This window comes from Salvelinus fontinalis, unplaced genomic scaffold (genome assembly GCF_029448725.1).
Source record: "Salvelinus fontinalis isolate EN_2023a unplaced genomic scaffold, ASM2944872v1 scaffold_0682, whole genome shotgun sequence".
Taxonomy (NCBI): Eukaryota; Metazoa; Chordata; class Actinopteri; order Salmoniformes; family Salmonidae; genus Salvelinus; species Salvelinus fontinalis.
In genome coordinates, this window is record NW_026600891.1 from 1 (window position 1) to 23255 (window position 23255).

General features: G+C 41.1%; 1 protein-coding gene across 1 annotated transcript; it reads left to right on the top strand.

Moving 5' to 3' along the window:
• The first annotated feature begins 165 nt into the window (after nt 1–165).
• On the top strand, nt 166–22577 carry LOC129847041 (zinc finger protein 436-like). The gene is made up of 5 exons (XM_055914817.1): nt 166–329; nt 6888–7531; nt 7964–8061; nt 8198–8375; nt 20352–22577. Exons 2-5 carry the CDS (start codon nt 7186–7188, stop codon nt 21095–21097), a joined length of 1368 nt encoding a protein of 455 aa, XP_055770792.1. The 5' UTR covers nt 166–329; nt 6888–7185; the 3' UTR covers nt 21098–22577.
• The last annotated feature ends 678 nt before the right edge of the window (nt 22578–23255 follow it).

The window sequence follows — 23255 nt, forward strand, 5'->3', positions numbered from 1 at the left end:
GTTGGTTATTACTGCATTGTCGGAACTAGAAGCACAAGCATTTCGCTACACTCGCATTAACATCTGCTAACCATGTGTATGTGACTAATAAAATTGGATTTGATTTGATTTGATTTGATATGTGTCTGTGTCCCCTCTTTATGGTTACCAGGACAACGCTAGCCCTTCCTCCCTCCCGGAGTCCCCGTGCCGTGCCTCTCCCGGTAGCACCTTACTGCTGGGTATGAAGAGGTTGTCTGTGTTGCTGGTGGACTGCAGGAAAACAACGGGGCTGAGTGGAACTGTGAGAGGAGGAGGAGAGAAGAAAGGATCAGATTTGACTCATCAAAGTAAGTAGTTTAGTTTAGTTCGAACAAATACAATAGATCTGCCCACTGGTATCTGTTACCAGGACAACCAGCAGAGTTCTGTTAGTTGACTGGAAGATGGACTGGTATCTGTTACCAGGACAACCAGCAGAGTTCTGTTAGTTGACAGGAAGATAGACTGGTATCTGTTACCAGGACAACCAGCAGAGTTCTGTTAGTTGACACGAAGATAGACTGGTGGATATGGATGTTATGAATATCATAACACTGAAAAAGGATTCTGCCAATGAAAATAGAGAAACCAATAGACCATATAAAACCTTGGTGAAAGTTAGCTTTAGAGAGAAAGTTTCAAGATGATCTGATGTAAGGTGAATGTGTAAAAGTATAACTTTAGTCCGTCTCCTCGCCCCGGCACGGGCGCGAACCAGGGACCCTCTGCACACACCAACAACAGTCACCCACGAAGCATCGTTACCCATCGCTCCACAAAGGCCGCGGCCCTTGCAGAGCAAGGGGAACCACTACTTCAAGGTCTCAGAACAAGTGACGTCACCGACTGAAAGGCTATTAGCGCACACCACCGCTAACCAGCTAGCCATTTCACATCCGTTACACATGTTTCACAAAATCTTTCCCTAAAAACATTATGGATGTTACATTGCCTGTCCCAGTCAACCCCCTTATCTTTACAAGACTCTAGAACACACAAACTAAACTCCAGACACTTCAATGTGGCCTGTATTGCTTCATTAACATCTGATCTACACAACAAATGTATTGTTTAAAACAAACTCTGTAAGCCTTTTCTAAAAGCCATGAAATATGTATAAATGAAAAGCATTTTTTGTGAGACTTGGCCTCCGTCTCTGTAATGGACAAAATTAATTTAATTTCCTACTTTATCAGGTCAAGTGAAGGCTGAACTCCAACATAGACTTTAAAGAACATTGTTTCATTTGGAAATTACTAACTTTTTTGACATGAATGTGCTGCTAACAGTTTAGTTTCCTCCAATGTCCCTGTCCTCATACCTGGCTTAAACTGTTGATCCTCTGCTTCTCAACACATGTGACCGCTCTCCTTGACAATGAACCGATTGAAGCTATACAAAAGGTACCTGTTGGTTATCTCCGTCTGTGACGTTTCAAGCTCGCTGTGGAGTGAGTTTACGGCCCGTTCTCACCCCCGTTACACATGTTCAGGTTGACTTTCCCACGGAATCGACCATATATGAATGCTGCCCTGCATCCCCAACATCAATTACTGTTGTTGTTTACGCAACCAAAAAAAACGCCTCTTGGACCTTGACTTGGCGCTCCGGTACCGCTTGCCGTGTGGTACCGCTTGCCGTGTGGTACCGCTTGCCGTGTGGTACCGCTTGCCGTGTGGTACCGCTTGCCGTGTGGTACCGCTTGCCATGTGGTACTGCTTGCCATGTGGTAAAAGAGAGAACAGTCTATGACTAGGGTGGCTGGAGTCTTTAACAATTTTTAGGGCCTTCCTCTGACACCGCCTGGTATATATGTCCTGGATGGCAGGAAGCTCGGCCCCAGTGATGTACTGTAGTGCCTTGTGGTCGGAGGTCGAGCAGTTGCCATACCAGGCAGTGATGCAACCAGTCAGGAGGCTCTCGATGGTGCAGTTATCAGGCCTACCACTGTTGTCATCGGCAAACTTAATGATTGTGTTTGAGTCGTGCCTGGCCGTGCAGTCATGAGTGAACAGGGAGTACAGGAGGGGACTGAGCATGCACCCCTGGGGGGCCCCCGTGTTGAGGATCAATGTGGCTGATGTGTAGTTACCTACCCTTACCACCTGGGGGGCGGCCCGTCAGGAAGTCCAGGATCCAGTTGCAGAGGGAGGTGTTTAGTCCCAGGGTCCTTAGCTTAGTGTTGAGCTTGAGGGCACTATGGTGTTGAATGCTGAGCTGTAGTCAATGAATAGCATTCTCACATAGATGTTCCTTTTGTCCAGGTGGGAAAGGGCAGTGTTGAGTGCAATAGAGATGGCATCATCTGTGGATCTGTTGGGGCGGTATGCAAATTGGAGTGGGTTTAAGTGTTACTGGGATAATGGTGTTGATGTGAGCCATGACCAGCCTTTCAAAGCACTTCATGGCTACAGACGTGAGTGCTACGGGTCGGTAGTAATTTAGGTAGGTTACTTTAGTGTTCTTGGACACAGGGACTATGCTGGTCTGCTTGAAACGTGTTGGTATTACAGACTCGGTCAGGGCATGCTCGGAGTACACATCCGGGTAATTCGTCTGGCCCTGCGGCCTTGGGAATGTTGACCCGGAACAGCTGATGCTCTCATGCATGCTTCAGTGTTACTTGCCTCGAAGCGAGCATACAAGTAATTTAGCTCATCTGGTAGGTGTCACGGGGCAGCTCGCGGCTGTGCTTCTCTTTATAGTGTGTGATAGTTTGCAAGCCCTGCAAGAGGGCTGATATTAATACTATGCATGCCAGTCTCTCTTGGCTAAGAGTTGAGGAGAGACTGACTGCATCACTTCTTCTTTTTATAAGAAACATGAATGTGTTGAAAATCCCAAATTGTTTGCATAGTCTGTAAGGGAATTCTGCCCTATGTGCACATAAGAGACCACAGGAAAACTTATTTGATCAGAGGTTAGTTTGTTTAATAAGGATTGCAACACGGAGTTTACACTTACAGCAATTTGCAAGCAACACTCAGTTCAAAAGATGGTGCTTTCCCTTTTTATCCCCTACTGAGGATCACCCCGCCCAGGGTGATGTCCCTTAACTTTAATACCATATAAGCTCATAATTAATAGTTGCTAATACAAAGATGTCTCTGCTAGGCGGAGTTCAGCTTATTGCGTTATTGGCAGTTAGTTTCCCAATCACTCTTCCCCTTATTGCTATCATGTAAGACTGGAAGTAAGACTGGAACATAGTATCAACAGGAACTCTTAGTTCCCTTTATCCATCTGTTACCTAAAATATAGTTTCAACACGCAGACATCTGACTTTGTACAGTTGATCTTTTCATGCACTTGCAGGGTGTCAACCACTGATTCTTAATCTCAAGCTAAAGCAACACAAGAATCATTGTACTTTTGTCATCACAGATGTTCCTATAATGTACAGATATCATCCAAGTTCTTACAAGTCAACTTACAAGTTCTTACAAGTCAACTTACACACAGCTCTGACACACACACTTATCCCACCAGACATGCCACCGGGGGTCTTTTCACAGTCTCCAAGTTTCCAGAACAAATTCAAGAAAGCGTACAGTATTATATAGGGCCCTTATTGCATGGAACTTCCTTCCATCTCATATTGCTCAAATAAACAGCAAACCTGGTTTCAAAAAACCGATCAAGCAACACCTCACGGCACAACCCCTCTCCCCTATTTGACCTAGATAGTTTGTGTGTATGCATTGATATGTAGGCTACGTGTGCCTTTTACAAAATGTATGTAGTTCTGTCCTTGAGCTGTTCTTGTCTATTGATGTGCTGTATTATGTTTCATGTTTTGTGTGGACCCCAGGAAGAGTAGCTGCTGATTTTGCAACAGCTAATGGGGATCCTAATAAAATACCAAACTCTGTTATTCTCTCTGAGCTCAGAAATAAAGAATCTTGGTTTGGTTGGACTCCAGCAGATCCTTATTTTATAATATCCACCACAACTCTCCCACGGATTGCTGTTTATCATTGTCTCAATGAAGAGTTCTTTGTTTTACTTTCCTGGGGGCATTTACAAGCCTCCCACTGGTTGAATAAACGTTGTTTCCACGTCATATTAAAAAACATCCTTAACATTGATGAACCTTCACTACCTTCATCCCTAAACTAGCAACAATAACTATTGTCTATTGTTATTCTCAATAACTTCCTGGCCATATGAAAGCCAAGCTAAATACAATGTCGGTGCCAGTTTTCATGTCTTTGATTATGCAAACATTTGTTTATTCGATTATATTTGTCATATAGCAATGATGCTCTCTCCTCAATCACTTACAGTTTCTTTGGAAAGTATTCAGACCCCTTGACCTTTTTCACATTTTGTTACGTTACAGCCTTATTCAAAAATTGAATAATTAAAACAATTTCCTCAGCAATCTACACAAAATACCCCATAATGACAAAGCGGAAACAGGCTTTTTGTAAATTTCTGCAAATCTATTAATCACAAAAAAATGATTTACGTAAGTATTCAGACCCTTTACTATGAGACTCGAAATTGAGCTCAGGTGCATCCTGTTTCCATTGATCATCCTTGAGCTGTTTCTACATCTAGATTGTCGTCCACCTGTGGTAAATTCAATTGATTGGACATGATTTGGAAAGGCACACACCTGTCTATATAAGGTCCCACAGTTGACAGTGCATCTCAGAGCAAAAACCAAGCCATGAGGTTGAAGAAATTGTCCATAGAGCTCCGAGACAGGATTGTGTTGAGGCACAGATCTGGGGAATGGTACCAAAACATTTCTGCAGCATTGAAGGCCCTTGATTTAGCCCCCTGCAGTAAAAGGTTATTCATGGAGTAAAATGATCTGTTTAAGTCATTAGTAAAGGGCACATCGTTAAGAATACAAGGATCTTTTTTTTTGTGGTCTATATCCTCTCAATCATTTATTCCTTCATAAACAGAAAACATATGTGTACCTAAACACAACATGTGTTCAAGGGCCCCTCTAGGTTCACAATCTGTTGACCATTAAATCTGGATAGCTGACAACTATTTTTTAAAGGGTAAAAGTGATCTGTTTAGGTCGTCAGTAAAGGAAGTATAGTTAAAGAGTACAATGACCCTTCCATAGAGGATGGTGTGACCCTTTCAAAGACAGACATCCTCCGGACCTCCCCCCATAACTATTTTTAAAAGGGTAAAAAATTATCTGTTTAGGTCGTTAGTAAAACATATGTTTTGAAAGACACCTGGGGGTCCAGGTTGTTAGTTATTTTGTGTACATGTAACCGATGTGAAATGGCTAGCTAGTTAGCGGTGGTGCGCGCTAGCAGCCTTTCAGTCGTTGACGTCACTTGCTCTGAGACATTGAAGTAGTGGTTCCCCTTGCTCTGCAAGGGCCGCGGCTTTTGTGGAGCGATGGGTAACGATGGGTGACTGTTGTTGATGTGATTGAGTCTTTGAATGAAGAGATGGAGATAAAACTGTCCAGTTTGAGTGTTTCTTGCAGCTTGTTCCCGTCGCTAGCTGCAGCGAACTAAAAAGAGGAGCGACCCAGGGATGTGTGTGCTTTGGGGACCTTTAACAGAATGTGACTGGCAGAACGGGTGTTGTATGTGGAGGATGAGGGCTGCAGTAGATATCTTAGATAGGGGTGAGTGAGGCATAAGAGCGTTTTATAAATAAGCATTAAACCAGTGGGTCTTGCGACTGGTATACAGAGATAACCAGTTTACAGAGGAGTATAGAGTGCAGTGAGGTGTCCTATAAGGAGCATTGGTGGCAAATCTGATGGCCGAATGGTAAAGAACATCTTGCCGCCCAATGTATCCTACCATGACTATATCCAACCCAGCTCCATGTGCTGCCACTATCATGTATCCTACCATTACTATATCCAACCCAGCTCCATGTGTTGCCACTATCATGTATCCTACCATGACAATATCCAACCCAACTCCATGTGTTGCCACTATCATGTATCCTACTTGGCTGAAGCTTTGATCCAGTGGAAGAAGTATTGAGGAGCAGGGAGGTTAAAGGTCACTTCGGGATACAGCTGTTACTCTACACTATCCCTAGATAATCCAGTAATGAGAGAAACTGAATAGAATATTTAGGGCCCTATCAAATCCCTTTTCTTTTCTTTTTTTAACCTAATTCCATTTTTCCAGGTTTCTGATTTGTCCCTGTTTTTCTGTTTTTCTCTCTAAATCACACTGTTAATAGAAAAACAACAACATTGGATGTTCTAAGTCCACAACAATACTTTAACCACATCAGGAGACCACTTTTGAAGTCTGAGAAAAATCGAAGAAATGTTCATTTTTGTGTGTAGATACCCTTTAATTCAAGTGGCACCAGCAAGAGCCTTGCTTGGTTAGTGGTGTCTCTGTAGCACACATGTGATTGCAGAGTTTGCTGAACAAATCACAACAGGATTGATGCAAATAATCATGATATCATTATGCCAGGTAGGCATAGACTACTTTGTAGTTAACATTTAATTGACAAGGTTTTTGGGAAAGCTTTTCCATCAACCAGAAGATGGTTGTCATTAGCATAATCGCCCAACAGCTAAACATAATGGTAGACAAATGCACTCAGACAGGGGCATTTCTGGGCTGTTTCCTCTTCAGGAAGTTGAAGGAAAATACAAATCACTTAGGCTAATTTAGACGACTTGCAGGCAGTGGGTTCAGAATAACTATGACATAAAAATGAAAACTCTTTAATCTGTCACCTAATCCTGCCTAATGGGCAGGTCAGCCCTGGAGGAAAGTATTGGCTGTAAGAAGTAAGAGAAAACATAACATCTGTTTATTTTTATTTTTATTACCTCTCATGACATTGCTTGCAAGAATAAACATTGTAAATAATATTTTTCCAATCTGCGTTACCCACTCCAGTCAGCAGGTGGCGATTTGAGCCTTTCAGGGGATGCTGCTTGCGTGACGTATAATCTAGTGGACGGAACTGGAGGCTTCTTCAACAGCGACAAAAGGCTTCTGATTCAACCAACGTGGTGGTTTGCTAGCGAACATTAAACCTAAACATTGAAACGTTTAAGACAAATCGTGTGTATATTATTGTTAGTGTTTTAAAAACAATTCTGTTTACTTATCTACTAGTTCATTGAAACGTAGATTGCTTGTTAAATTAGCTAATGTGTTAAATTGATACTGCACTAGGCTAATCGCCCGGAACATGAGCTCACTAATCTCGACGGAGAAAGAAGCTCCGGTGAAAGGAGAGGAAGAAGCTTTCAGGATGAAAAGGGAGGAAGAGGAGGCTATCTCATTGAAAGAAGAAGAGGATGATATTACAGTGAAAGAGGAAGATGGGAAAGAGGTTGTCAAAGTGGAAGAGGAGGAGGTAGAAGCTTTCAGAATCAAAAAGGAGGAAGATGCCATAACATTGAAAGAAGAGAATGTAGTGAAAGAAGAGGAAGAACCTTTTAGAGTAAAAGAGGAAGAGGAGGCTATCTCAATAAAAGAGGAGGAAGACGTTTTGGGAGTGAAAAAGGAGGAGGCTGAAGATCGGATTACAAACAGTGAGTACTGTCTTAAAAACAGGGGCACAAATTATGCAGTTCTTGAAATAATGTGTTGTTTAAACGGGGCATTCTACTTCAGTTCTACACTTGAATATGTTGTTCAGTACTGTGGGAATTTAAGGGGCAATCTGCCATTGGTACATATGTTTTTGGGACTTCGATGTATTGAATTCTCATTCTTCATGTTGTCTACATTAAAGTTCACTTCATCTAGTATAACAGGCTTTTAAAATTGGTGCATTATTTCTGCTTAAAATATCAAAGGGACGTAGAAGGCACCCATTTTGTGGAAATTACCCTTTACATTTGCAACACAAACAATATTTTACAAAATCATAATGAAAGTGGCCATTTTAGACATATTCATGCCTCTTGATTACAATAGAAGATCATAAGTTTACTATCTGTTTGATGTTCTCGTTCACACAGGAGAGAGACGTTACTATCGTGGATCCTCTGGGGAGCCTAAACAACATCCTGATGCTGATGAGTCAGAGAAGAATCTCTCCAGATCAGAACACCAGATGGTACAGCTTAGTCTGGTCTAGCATACAGCTTGCTCTATCAGGGTCTGGGCTGAGTTTCTGTAAATAACTTTATGACAACAGTGACATCAGCATCCATAAAGATATGTGTTTGTGTACCCTCTTTTACGGTTACCAGGACAACGCTAGCCCTCCCTCCCTCCCGGAGTCCCCGTGTCGTGCCTCTCCCGGTAGCACCTTACTGCTGGGTATGAAGAGGTTGTCTGTGCTGCTGGTGGACTGCAGGAAAACAACGGGGCTGAGTGGAACTGTGAGAGGAGGAGAAGAGAAGAAAGGATCAGATTTGACTCATCAAAGTAAGTGTTGTAGTTTAGTTTGAACAAATAAAATAGATCGGCCCACTGGTATCTGTTACCAGGACAACCAGCAGAGTTCTGTTAGTTGACAGGAAGATGGACTGGTGGATATGGATGTTATGAATATCATAACACTGAAAAAGGATTCTGCCAATGAAAAGAGAGAAACCAATAGATCATATAAAACCTTGATGAAAGTTAGCTTTAGAGAGAAAGGTAAAAGATGATCCAATGTAAGGTGCTTGTTTTACAAAAACCTTTCCTTAAAACATTATGGATATTACATTGTCTGTCCCAGTCAACCCCCCTATCTTTACAAGACTGTAGAACAGGCAAACTAAACTCAAGACACTGTTAATTAATTAACTAATACTGGAGGAAAGCTGTCATCAGGCTGCCCACTCAAGAGAAAGCTTCAAACTGTAACCAGTGCCGTCAACCTTGTTCAGGTTATCAATCAACCTACCAGGGTAGTTACAAACAGTACAGAAATTAAATAATCAACATATTTTGATAATATCTTTACTAGGCTGCAGAAATGTGTTTTAAAGCAGTTTCTAGATCCATCAGATGTAGTGATCACAATATAGTAGCCATGTCTAGGAAAGCCACAGTTCCAAAGGCTGGGCCTAATATTGTGTAAAAGAGGTCATACAATAAATTTTGTAGTGATTCCTATGTTTTTGATGTAAATAATATTTGTTGGTCCGTGGTGTGTAATGACGAGCAACCAGACGCTGCCCTTGACACATTTATGAAAATGCTTATCCCAGTTACTAATAAGCATGAACCCGATAAGAAAATGACTGTAAAAACTGTTAAATCCATGTGGATTGATGAGGAATAGAAAAATGGTATGGTGTAGAGCTGTGGTTCCCAAACGTTTTATAGTTCCGTACCCCTTTAAACATTCAACCTCCAGCTGTACCCCCTCTAGCACCAGGGTCAGCGCACTCTCAAGTGTTGTATTTTACATCATTGTAAGCCGGTCACACACACACTATACGATACATTTATTAAACATAAGAATGAGTGTGAGTTTGTCAAAACCCAGCTCTTCCTATAAGAGTTCTTATAGCACCAGCGCACAAATAATATAATAATAATAAATGATTTTCCTCTTTATTTAACAATCTTACATATTAAACCTTATTTGTTCTTTGACATTTGTAAATAACTCACCACAGGTTAATGAGAAGGGTTTGCTTGAAAGGATGCACATAACTCTGCAATGCTGTATTGGAGAGAGTCTCAGTCTTAAATAATTTTCCACACAATCTGTGTCTGTATTTAAAATGTGTCAATACATTGCGCCCTTGATAACCAGCGCGCTTCTGTATTTTGTAAAAGCGTTACATGGTCGCTGCCCATATCGTTGCATCGTGAAAAAAAATAAAAAATTGTTTGACCAGATACAATGCGATCATAACCTGCTGCTGGAAAAACTTGTTATGGCTTTACACCCCCTGCTATATTGTGGATAAAGAGCTACCTGTCTAACAGAACACAGAGGGTGTTCCAGAATGGAAGCCAGTACAACAGAATCAAGGTATAATCGGGAATTCCCCAGGGCAGCTGTCTAGGCACCTTACTTTTTTCAATTTTTACTAATGACATGCCACTGGGTAAAGCCAGTGTGTCTAACGACATGCCTTTGGGTAAAGCCAGTGTGTCTAGGTATGAGGATGACTCAACACTATACACGTCAGCTACCACAGCAAATGAAATGACAGCAACACTTGACAAAGAGCTGAAGTTAGTTTCAGAATGGGTGGCAAGGAATAAGTTGGTCCCAAATATTTCAGGTAACCTTAAGTTACATTGGCCTACTATGCTAATTCTGTAGCTGTATTGTTAGAGGAGCGTAAAGATAAAGATTTTGTTGGGGCGCCAGGCAGGTATTAACCTGCTGAAAGGAGTAGAGTAGTGCTACCAGGCACACATCAGCAGAAGATACTGAATAGAGTGAAGCCTGTTGGCCAGATAGCCAGTAGAGACTAGAGTGGAGCCTGTTGGCCAGATAGCCAGTGGAGACTAGAGTGGAGCCTGTTGGCCAGATAGCCAGTGGAGACTAGAGTGGAGCCTGTTGGCCAGATAGCCAGTGGAGACTAGAGTGGAGCCAGTTGGCCAGATAGCCAGTGGAGACTGTTGGCCAGATTGCCAGTGGGGAGAGAACATAAGACCCACCATATAAAACACCCGTCACAGCCCAGGGGTAACCCAACCAATAATACCTCATACAATAATAATGACAGAGCAATTTAATTTCAACTTCATAGAAACAATTCGCAAGAAAGAACACAATCATCAACATTAGAGGATTTGCAATAATCTGTATTACCTCCCAGTGGTGGAGTGCAGGGGGGTATGCATGGGTGTGTGGGTGGGTGTGTTCATCGACAACAAAGGCCTTAAAATGTAAATAGTCCCTCAAAAAATCAATATAATTCAAACGACAATAAACATGAGCTCTCACGCAAACTCCCTCTAACTTCTTATGGACAGAAGTCTGTGTCTGGACGGTAGCGTCCCACCTGGCCAACATCCGGTGAAATTGCAGAGCGCGAAATTCAAACTACAGAATGATAAATATTTAACTTTTATAAAATCACAAGTGTAATACATCATAATAAAGCTTAACTTCTTGTTAATCCAGCCGCTGTGTCAGATTTCAAAAAGGCTTTAAGGCGAAATGATACCATGCGATTATCTGAGGCCAGCACCCCGCGTACAAAAGCATGAAAAACATATTTCAACCAGGCAGGTGCGCCACGAAAGTCAGAAATAGCGATATAATAAATGCCTTACCTTTGATCTTCTTCTGTTGGTACTCCAAAAGGTCCCAGATACATCACAAATGGTCCTTTTGTTCGATAATGTCCTTCTTTATATCCATAAAAACTCAGTTTAGCTGGCGCGCTTCAGTCAATAATCCACCCAGTTTCCCTCCATCAAAATGCATACAAAATGAATCCCAAACGTTACTAATGAACTTTTCCAAACAAGTCAAACAACGTTTATAATCAAACCTTAGGTACCCTAATACGTAAATAAACAATAAAATTTAAGACGGAGAATCGTTATTGTCTTTACCGGAGAAAAATACCAAAGAACGCGCTCTCTTCCACGCGCTTGGAAACAATACAGCCAAAATGGGAGCCACCTAGAAAAGCTACAATTTCTGTCTCATTTTTCCAAAAACCAGCATGAAACTCTTTCTAAAGAAGATCTAAAGCTCTTAAAGTGACAGCGCATGGTGAAGGCTCAGGATTTCGCCACAATTTCTCTGTATATAATGGCCCATAACTTTAACACTAGCAGAGATCCTGGAACTGATATACCCTTACAGTATATTATATTCAACAATATATACAAAAATCAACATTTATATTTTCAATATTCATGTAAGAAATGTTTGAATGAAATCCGAATACTACTCATATTACAGAGCAAGTGGTAAAGATTCATATTACACCAATTGTTGATTTGTAGCCTGTAGCATCTAATGATGAAACATTATGGAGTCTTGAAGGAGGACTGTAGCATCTAATGATGATACATTATTGAGTCTTGAAGGAGGACTGTAGCATCTAATGATGATACATTATGGAGTCTTGAAGGAGGCCTGTAGCATCTAATGATGAAACATTATGGAGTCTTAAAGGAGGACTGTAGTATCTAATGATGAAACATTATGGAGTCTTAACTTCTTATGGCTAGTGGAACCCCTCGACAACATTCCGCTGAAAAGGCAGAGCGCTAAATTCAATTTTTTTTTTTGAAATATGTAACTTTGATGCATTCACCAGTGCAATACACCAAATTAAAGCTTAACTTCTTGTTAATCTACCCATCGTGTCCGATTTCAAAAAAGCTTTACAGCAAAAGCACACCATATAATTATGTTAGGTCAGAACCTAGTCACAAAAACACACACAGCCATTTTCCAGCCAAAGAGAGGAGTCACAAAAAGCAGAAATAGAGATAAAATTTATCACTAACCTTTGATGATCTTCGTCAGATGGCACTTATAGGACTTCATGTTACACAATACATGTATGTTTTGTTCGATAAAGTTCATATTTATATAAAAAATCTCAGTTTACATTGGCGTTTTATGGTCAGTAATGTTGTGCATCGAAAACATCCTGCATATTTTCAGAGGCACATCAATTTACAGAAATACTCATAATAAACTTATAAAAGTTGATACAAGTATTATGCACAGAATTATAGAGATACTTCTCCTTAATGCAACCGCTGTGTCAGATTTCAAAAAAGCTTTACGGAAAAAGCAAACCATGCAATAATCCGAGTACGGCGCTCAGACACAAGCCATGCAGATACCCGCCATGTTGTTGAGTCAGAAATAGCGTTTTAAATATTCACTTTGATGATCTTCATCAGAATGCACTCCCAGGAATCACAGTTCAACAATAAATGTTTGTTTTGTTCGATAAAGTCCAACATTTATGTCCAAATACCTCCTTTTGTTAGCGCGTTTGGTAAACAAATCCGAACTCACGAGGCGCGGGCAAGTCCAGGGGAAAGTTCAGATGAAAAGTTCAAAAATGTATATTACAGTTCGTAGAAACATGTCAAACGATGTATAGAATCAATCTTTAGGATGTTTTTAACATAAATCTTCAATAATGTTCCAACCAGAGAATTATTTTGTCTTTAGAATTGCAATGGAACGCTGGTCGCTCTAACTTGTAGGCGCGTGATCAGCTCATGCCACTCTGGCAGACCTCTGGTTGAAACAGCTCTCATTCCCCCCTCCTTCACAGTAGAAGCCTCAAACAATGTTCTAAGACTGTTGACATCTAGTGGAAGCCTTAGGAAGTGCAATATGACCCCATAGACACTGTACATTCAATAGGCAATGAGTTGAAAACTACAAACCTCAGATTTCCCACTTCCTGGTTGGATTTTTCTCAGGTTTTCGCCTGCCATATGAGTTCTGTTATACTCACAGACATAATTCAAACAGTTTTAGAAACTTCAGAGTGTTTTCTATCCAATATTACTAATAATATGCATATGTTAGCTTCTGGGCCTGAGTAGCAGGAAGTTTTCTCTGGGCACGCTTTTCATCCGAACGTGAAAATGCTGCCCCCTTATCCCAAACAGGTTAAGTACTGCAGTGCATCTCCTCCTCATGGACTGCACCAGATTTGGCAGTACTTGCTGTGAGATGTTACCCCACTCTTCCACCAAGGCACCTGCAAGTTCCCGGACATTTCTGTGAGGAATGGCCCTAGCTCTCACCCTGCGATCCAACAGGTCCCAGACGTGCTCAATGGGATTGAGATCCGGGCTCTTCGCTGGCCATGGCAGAACACTAACATTCCTGTCTTGCAGGAAATCACGCACAGAAGGAGCAGTATGGCTGGTGGCATTGTCATGCTGGAGGGTCATGTCAGGATGACCCTGCAGGAAGGGTACCACATGAGGGAGGAGGATGTCTTCCCTGTAACGCACACCATTGAGATTGCCTGCAATAACAACAAGCTCAGTCTGATGATGCTGTGACACACCGCCCCAGACCATGACGGCCCCTCCACCTACAAATCGATCCCGCTCCAAAGTGCAGGCCTCGGTGTAACGCTCATTCCTTCGACGATAAACGCGAATCCGACCATAAACGCGAATCCGACCATCACCCCTGGGGATAAATCCGCGACTTGTCAGTTAAAAGCACTTTTTGCCATTCCTGTCTGGTCCAGTGACTGTGGGTTTGTGCCCAGAGACGACGTTGTTGCCGGTGATGTCTGGTGAGGACCTGCCTTTCAACAGGCCTACAAGCCCTTAGTCCAGCCTCTCTCATTCAATTGCGGACAGTCTGAGCTAGAGGTCGACCGATTAATCGGAATGGCCGATTAATTAAGGCCGATTTCAAGTTTTCATAATCGGAAATCGGTATTTTTGGGCGCCAATTTGCCTTATTATTATTATTAATATTATTATTATTATTATTTTTATACCTTTAATTAACTAGGCAAGTCAGTTAAGAACACATTCTTATTTTCAATGACGGCCTAGGAACAGTGGGTTAACTGTCTTGTTCAGGGGCAGAACGACAGATTTTCACCTTGTCAGCCCGGGGGATCCAATCTTGCAACCTTACAGTTAACTAGTCCAACGCAATAACGACCTGCCTCTCTCTCGTTCCACTCCACAAGGAGACTGCCTGTTACGCAAATGCAGTAAGCCAAGGTAAGATGCTAGCTAGCATTAAACTTATCTTATAAAAAACAATCAATCACAACCACTAGTTAACTACACATGGTTGATGATATTACTAGGTATTATCTAGCGTGTCCTGCGTTGCATATAATCTGACTGAGCATACAAGCATACAAGTATCTAAGTATCTGACTGAGCGGTGGGAGGCAGAAGCAGGCGCGTAAACATTCATTCAAAAAGCACTTTCGTAGCACTTTAGTTGTTCCCCTTGTTCTGCATGTGTAGCGCTGCTTCGATGGTGGCTGTTGTCGTTGTGTTGCTGGTTCGAGCCCAGGGAGGAGCGAGGAGAGGGACGGAAGCTATACTGTTACACTTGCAATACTAAAGTGCCTATAAGAACATCCAATAGTCAAAGGTTAATGAAATACAAATGGTATAGAGGGAAATAGTCCTATAATTCCTATAATAACTACAACCTAAAACTTCTTACCTGGGAATATTGAAGACTCATGTTAAAAGGAACCACCAGCTTTCATATGTTCTCATGTTCTGAGCAAGGAACTGAAACGTTAGCTTTCTTACATAGCACATATTGCACTTTTACTTTCTTCTCCAACACTTTGTTTTTGCATAATTTAAACCAAATTGAACATGTTTCATTATTTACTTGAGGCTAAATTGATTTTATTGATGTATTATATTAAGTTAAAATAAGTGTTCATTCAGTATTGTTGTAATTTTCATTATTACAAATAAATAAATAAAAATCGGCCGTTTTAATCGCTATCGGCTTTTTTTGGTCCTCCAATAATCGGTATCGGCGTTGAAAAATCATAATCGGTCGTCCTCTAGTCTGAGCACCGATGGAGGGATTGTGCGTTCCTGGTGTAATTTGGGCAGTTGTTGTTGCCATCCTGTACCTGTAGGTGTGATGTTCGGATGTACCGATCCTGTGCAGGTGTTGTTACACGTGGTCTGCCACTGCGAGGACGATAAGCTGTCCATCCTGTCTCCCTGTAGCTCTGTCTTAGGCGTCTCACACTACGGACATTGTAATTTATTGCCCTGGCCACATCTGCAGTCCTCATGCCTCCTTGCAGAATGCCTAAGGCACGTTCACGCAGATGAGCAGGGACCCTGGGCATCTTTTAGTTTTTGTGTTTTTCAGAGTCAGTAGAAAGGCCTCTTTAGAGTCCTAAGTTTTCATAATTTGAGCTTAATTGCCTACCGTCTGTAAGCTGTTTGTGTCTTAACGACCGTTCCACAGGTGCATGTTCATTAATCGTTTATGGTTCATTGAACAAGCATGGGAAACAGTGTTTCAACCCTTTACAATGAAGATCTGTGACGTTATTTCGATTTTTATAAATATTCTTTGTAAAACAGGGTCCTGAAAAAGACCCGTAATTTTCTTTGCTGGGTTTATTTTGTATATGTTTTATTTTGAAAAGTGTGTTTTTCTCAGACATAAATAAACAACTCCAGGTGAAAGACAAAAGCCAAAGCTGTAATAAAATAACAAATTAACTGGCAAAGCAGCAGAGCGAGGCCCGCATCCAGCAACGTCACGAGTCACGTTTTGCAGCTGTTTCAGTACAGCACTACAGGGAGAGAGAGAGGGAGAGGACAAACTCCACTGGACTAGTTTCAATGTATGGAATCACTTATGAGTTTCTGGATTTTGGTTAAACTTCTCCTTTAAAGCATCAGACTCCATAGTAATTCATCATTAGAAGCTACAGTCCTCCTTTAATGCAGCTGGTGGCCACACCAGATACTGACTTACTTTTGATTTTGACCCCCCCACTTTGTTCAGGGACACATTATTCAATTTCAGTTAGTCACATGTCTGTGGAACTTGTTCAGTTTATGTCTGTTATTGAATCTTGTTATGTTCCAACAATTATTTACTTATGTTAAGTTTGCTGAAAATAAAAGCAGTTGACAGTGAGAGGACTTTTCTTTTTTTTGCTGAGTTTAGATTGACGAGGGGGGGAAAACAATTGAATCAATTTTAGAATAATGCTGAAATGTAACAAAATTTGGCAAAAGGTGATGGGGTCTGAATACTTAAAACCTCTCTGGGATATGTGGGACGCTAGCCTCCCACCTGGCCAAAAGCCAGTAAAAATGCAGAGTGCCAAATTCAACTAAAATACTATAAATATCAAACTTTCATTAAATCACACATGCAATATACCAAATTAAAGCTACACGTGTTGTGAATCCAGCCAACATGTCAGATTTCAAATAGGCTTTTCGGTGAAAGCAAACAATGCTATTATCTGAGGATAGCACCATAGTAAACAAAGAGAGAGAAGCATATTTCAACCCTGCAGGCGCGACACAAAACGCAAAAATAGCAATATAATTCATGCCTTACCTTTGACGAGCTTCTTTTGTTGGCACTCCAATATGTCCCATAAACATCACAAATGGTCCTTTTGTTCGATTAATTCCGTCGATATATATCCAAAATGTCCATTTATTTGGCACGTTTGATCCATAAAAACACCGGTTCCAACTTGCGCAACGTGACTACAAAGTATCTCAGAAGTTACCTGTAAACTTTGCCAAAACATTTCAAACTACTTTTGTAATACAACTTTAGGTATTTTTTTACGTAAATAATTGATAAAATTGAAGACGGGATGATCTGTGTTCAATACAGGAGGAAAACAAACTGTAGCTAGCTTTCTGGTCACGCGCTTCTAACAAACAGGACACTTCGAGTGACCCTCCTTCAAGATGGCCGTACTTCTTCATTACACAAAGGAATAACCTCAACCAATTTCTAAAGACTGTTGACATCCAGTGGAAGCGGTAGGAACTGCAAGAAGGTCCCTTAGAAATCTGGATTCCCAATGAAAACTAATTGAAAAGAGTGACCTAAAAAAATCTGAATGGTTTGTCCTCGGGGTTTCGCCTGCTAAATAAGTTCTGTTATACTCACAGACATGATTCAAACCGTTTTAGAAACTTCAGAGTTGTTTCTATCCAAATCTACTAATAATATGCATATCTTATCTTCTGGGGATGAGTAGCTGGCAGTTGAATTTGGATATGCTTTTCATCCAAATGTGAAAATGCTGACCCCTATCCTAGAGAAGTTTTTAACGAATGCACTGTGTGTGTGTGTGTGTGTGTGTGTGTGTGTATACTGAACCAAAATATAAACAACGATTTACAGTTTATATGAGTCAGTGATTGTAAATAAATAACTGAGGCCCTAATCTATGGATTTTACATAACTGGGCAGACGCCCACCCATTGGCTGGGCCTGGCTCCGCAATCAGAATTAGTTTTTCCCCACAAAAGGGCTTCATTACAAAGAGAAATACAACTCGGGTGGCTGGTCTCAGACGATGTGGAGGTCCTGGCCTGTTGTCGTTACATGTGGTCTGTGGTTGTGAGGCCAGTTGGATGTACTGCCAAATTCTCTAAAATGACGTTGGAGGTGGCTTCTGGTAGAGAATTTAACATTCAATTATCTCGTAACAGCTCTAGTGGATATTCCTGCAGTCAGCATGCCAATTGCACGCTCCCTCAAAACTTGAGACATCTGTGGCATTGTGTTGTGTGACAGAACTGCACATTTTAGTGGCCTTTTATTCTCCCCAAGCACAAGGTACACCTGTGTAATGATCATGCTGTTTAATCAGCTTGATATGCCACACCTGTCAGGTGGATGGATTATCTTGGCAAAGAATAAATGTCAACTAACGGATGTAAAAAAATTCTGCAATCTTTTTTTTCAGCTCATGAAACATCCAACACTTTACATGTTGCGTTTATATTTTTGTTTATTGTAGTTACTCTCAGTTTTAGGAACATCTTCCCAAATATTTCACTTTATTTTTTACTTTACCCAAAATATGACATCAGCGATAGTCAAAATGCTGAAAATCTGTGAACGTCTAAATAAGAAATTGGGCCAATTAAACAGCAGGTGTCGAACCCTTTCGACAACGGGGAGATTTTACTGATGTGCTTTGTGTCTTCGACGTAAAAACAAGTTTTGGACTTCCACTTAAAATTACTTATTTACTTATTTTATGTTTAAGGAAGTGTGTACAGTTGTGGCCAAAAGTTTTGAGAATGACACAAATATGAATTTTCAGTCTGCTGCCTCAGTTTGTATGATGTTAATTTGCATATACTCCAGAATGTTACGAAGAGTGATCAGATGAATTGTAATTAATTGCAAAGTCCCTCTTTGCCATGCAAATGAACTGAATCCCCCCCAAAACTGGAAGCTTCAAAAGGAGGGTGGTGCTTGGAATCATTGTTCTTCCTCTGTCACCCATGGTTACCTGCAAGGAAACATGTGCCGTCATCATTGCTTTGCACAAAAAAGGCTTCACAGGCAAGGATATTGCTGCCAGTAAGATTGCACCAAAATCAACTCTTTATCGGATCATCAATAACTTCAAGGAGAGCGGTTCAATTGTTGTGAAGAAGGCTTCAGAGCGGTTTAATTGTTGTGAAGAAGGCTTCAGGGCACCCAAGAAAGTCCAGCAAGCGCCAGGACCGTCTCCTAAAGTTGATTCAGCTGCGGGATCGGGGCACCACCAGTACAGAGCTTGCTCAGGAATGGGGCAGCAGGCAGGTGTGAGTGCATCTGCACACAGACTGATATTCTGCAAAAGGTACAGGGATTGGACTGCTGAGGACTGGGGTAAAGTCATTTTCTCTGATGAATCCCCTTTTCGATTGTTTTGGGCATCTGGAAAAAACCTTTCTCTGAGAAGACAAGGTGAGCGCTTCCATCAGTCCTGTGTCATGCCAACAGTAAAGCATCCTGAGACCATATGTGGGGTTGCTTTTCAGCCAAGGGTGTGGGCTCACTCACAATGTTGCTTAAGAACACAGGCATGAATAAGGAATGCTACCAACACATCCTCCGAGAGCAACTTCTCCCAACCATCCAGGAACAGTTCGGTGACGAACAATGCCTTTTCCAGCATGAAGGAGCACCTTGCCATAAGGCAAAAGTGATAGGTGGCTCGGGGAACTAAGTGGCTCGGGGGAACAAAACATCAATATTTTGGGTCCATGGCCAGGAATCTCCCCAGACCTTAATCCCATTGAGAACTTGTGGTCAATCCTCAAGAGGCGGGTGGACAAACAAAAACCCACAAATTCTGACAAACGCCAAGCATTGATTATGCAAGAATGGTCTGCCATCAGTCAGGATGTTTTAGCCCAGAAGTTAATTGACACCAGGGTGGATTGCAGAGGTCTTGAAAAAGAAGGGTCAACACTGCAAATATTGACTCTTTGCATCAACTTCATGTCATTGCCAATAAAAGCCTTTGACACTTATGAAATGCTTGTAATTATACTTCAGTATTTCATAGTAACATCTGACAAAAATATCTGAAGACACTGAAGCAGCAAACTTTGTGGAAATTAATATTTGTGTCATTCTCAAAACCTTTGGCCACAACTGTAGCTCGCATTCTGTTTCATACAGCTATGAAAGTTATATATTTAGAACCACCTGCTTGATTGGAATTAAGCGACGTCTGTGTCTTGAGTGTCCTAGAACGGTTTAGTTTTTTGTGTTCTGACTTGTAAAGCAGAATGAATAAAAAAGTAATGTTAACATTATCAGTAATTACCAGGAAACTCTACAACATTTGTTTTAAAATCACACCAAGATTGTTAAAACTGGCCTTAGGTTATTGAGCGATCTGATTAGGATTTACCCTCGTAGCAAGGCCTATTTATCATGTGGAGGTTTCATTCAGGTCTCTTTTTTTAAAAACACACTGTCTTTGGCAGGAGAAAGACCAGACTCAGAGGAACCAGAGCCAGGGACGTCCAAACCAACAAGAAGACACCAGTGTTCCCACTGTGGAAATTGTTTTAACCAGTTAAGGGACCTGAAACTACACGAGAGAATACACACAGGTGAGAAGCCTTACCACTGCTCCCAGTGTGGAAAGAGTTTTGACCATTTAAGTAACCTGAAAAGACATGAGAGAATACACACAGGGGAGAAGCCTTACCACTGTTCCCAGTGTGGAAAGAGTGTTAACGATTTAGGGAACCTGAAAAAACATGAGAGAATACACACAGGGGAGAAGCCTTACCACTGCTCCCAGTGCGGAAAGAGTTTTAACGTTTTGGGGAACCTGAAAATACATGAGAGAATACACACAGGTGAGAAGCCTTACCACTGCTCCCAGTGTGGAAAGTGTTTTAACAAGTTAGATAACCTGAAACAACATGAGAGAATACACACAGGTGAGAAGCCTTACCACTGCCCCCAGTGTGGAAAGTGTTTCAAACAGCTGGGGGGCCTGAAATATCATGAGAGAATACACACAGGGGAGAAGCCTTACCACGGCTCCCAATATGGAAAGTGTTTTAACAAGTTAGGGAACCTGAAACAACATGAGAGAATACACACAGGTGAGAAGCCTTACCATTGCTCCCAATGTGGAAAGTGTTTCAACCAGCTGGGGGAGCTGAAATGGCATGAGAGAATACACACTGGGGACTTGCTGTCTTATATTGTTGACTGATAATGATTACCTATTTTTACCATATGAACTTGAATTGTACAAAGTATACTAAAACATATATTTGTATGTTTTTATTAAAAAACATGAATTTAATATGGAGTTTGAAAATAGAGTAGGTCAGATTCCTTCTGTTTTAAATGGTGGTTTTTTAAACTCTGACACTGTGTGTGTGTTTATCTGTGTGTCATTCCTCCAGCACTGCCGATAATCAAGTGATATTTGGATGTGATGCATTTGTTCCGTTGTTTACATTTGCAATGTTGGCCCACCAATGATTTAATGAAATGATAATGTTCACAGACTCTGTAATGCAAAATATTAATTGTATGTGTCCACATATCTGAGTATGTGACTTGTGGTGAATGAATCAGAATTAGTTGGGTAACATAGATAATTAAGATGTCTTATCTGCATAATATGCTCATGTGATATACTTGTTATTAGAATGTATTGCTTCGGAATCTGGTGTTGGCAGTTGCACTTCTTCCCTCAGCTGGGGCTCAGTCACCTGGGGCCCAGAGAGGGGAGAGGTCAGGCTTGTCTTTTACATGTCCCTGGTGCTATGCAGAATATCAGGAAGGGAAGAGGACAGGAGGGAACATTGTCTTCATATGTGAATGTATCTGTTAAACTGTGTGATTAATGGGGAACCACTTACTGGTTTCCACAATGTCTGTGCGCAAGTCACTCCCTCCTTTGGCATTGGGGGGAGGTGTATGGCAGTGTCTGGAACCATTGTATGGCCTCTCCGATGTTGCACTTATCCTGGGATAGTGTATGACCTAGAGGCTCACTCCCCTCAGTGAGCTTGTCCAGGAGTGGGGTCAAGAAGGGGTTTTACTTGAGATGGGAGTATTTAGAGTTGACAATTGAGTTATGCCATTGGATGAGTTGGTGTTTTTGTGCTATGAAGTACCAGGAACGAGATTAGAACCTCGTCTTAGGGACCAAACTGAATGATAAATTATAGCGAATGCTATCTGGCTACGGGATACTCCTTTCTCATTATAAAGTCTCACTTTGTAAACTGTTCCTAATATCTGTGGTTTATGTCGACTAGGGGGTGGATCTTTGCTATAAAAGATCTCAGTAGCCATTGTGTTGCCACTCTCAACGGTTCATTAGAAATAGTGAATTGTTGAAAGTCATTGCAAAGATCTTATTATTAAAGATGTAGTTTAAGTATAACTCTGATTGGTGTGTGAAGTTTGTCTCTCCTCATTTGGTAATACAGAAATTAACCACCACAGACTAACCTTGTGAAACTGACCTATTATAATCTCCTGTTCCTGGGAGTATCATCCTGCGTTGCAAACCAGTTTGCACCAGTGCCCTTTGTATGAATAATATCCCACCCAGGAACAGGAAACTATAAAGATATGTGCTCATCACCCAATGCTTCAGGAATTCAGACTGTCTACACTGCGCTGTGTAACTCTGTTATTCTCTCTGAGCTCAGAAATAAAGAATCTTGGTTTGACTTGGACTCCAGCAGATCCTTATTTTATAATATCCACCACAACTCTCCCACGGATTGCTGTTTATCATTGTCTCAATGAAGAGTTCTTTGTTTTCTTTTCCTGGGGTCATTTACAAGTCTCCCACTGGTTGAATAAACGTTGTTTCCACGTCATTTCAACAAAACAAATACATGTGATGACGTTTGATTAATGTGGAAAACTGATTGGATTTGTAAAAAGCCATGAACATCAGGTATGTTTTATTTTTCACCGAACTGGCAACCTAAATCCAATGACAGGTGACATTTTGTATTGATTTCATGTTGAATTCACTTTAGTTGAGGACTCAAAGAAATGTAAAGAGAAACTAGACGTTCAACACGTCTGTGCCCAGTGGGCTGGTTTGAATACGTGGTGTTGGATCAATATCCACCTTCGTTGCTAAGTTTCCATGCAATTTGCGACAGATTTCCATGTGAATATTCTCAAATCTGCATAAAACAGTAAACACATTTTCCCACCAGAAATGTTTGCATGAAACTGACTTATTGTGGATAAAAAGCTTTGCGTTATGGCGTAGTGCACAAGAAGAATAACGTTTGCTGTTAAATTCCCATGTACCAAATGAAAAATACAAGTTAAATTGGTTTCCATCACATTTTCAACTCCACCGATGGTTTTAAAAACTTGCGTAAAAT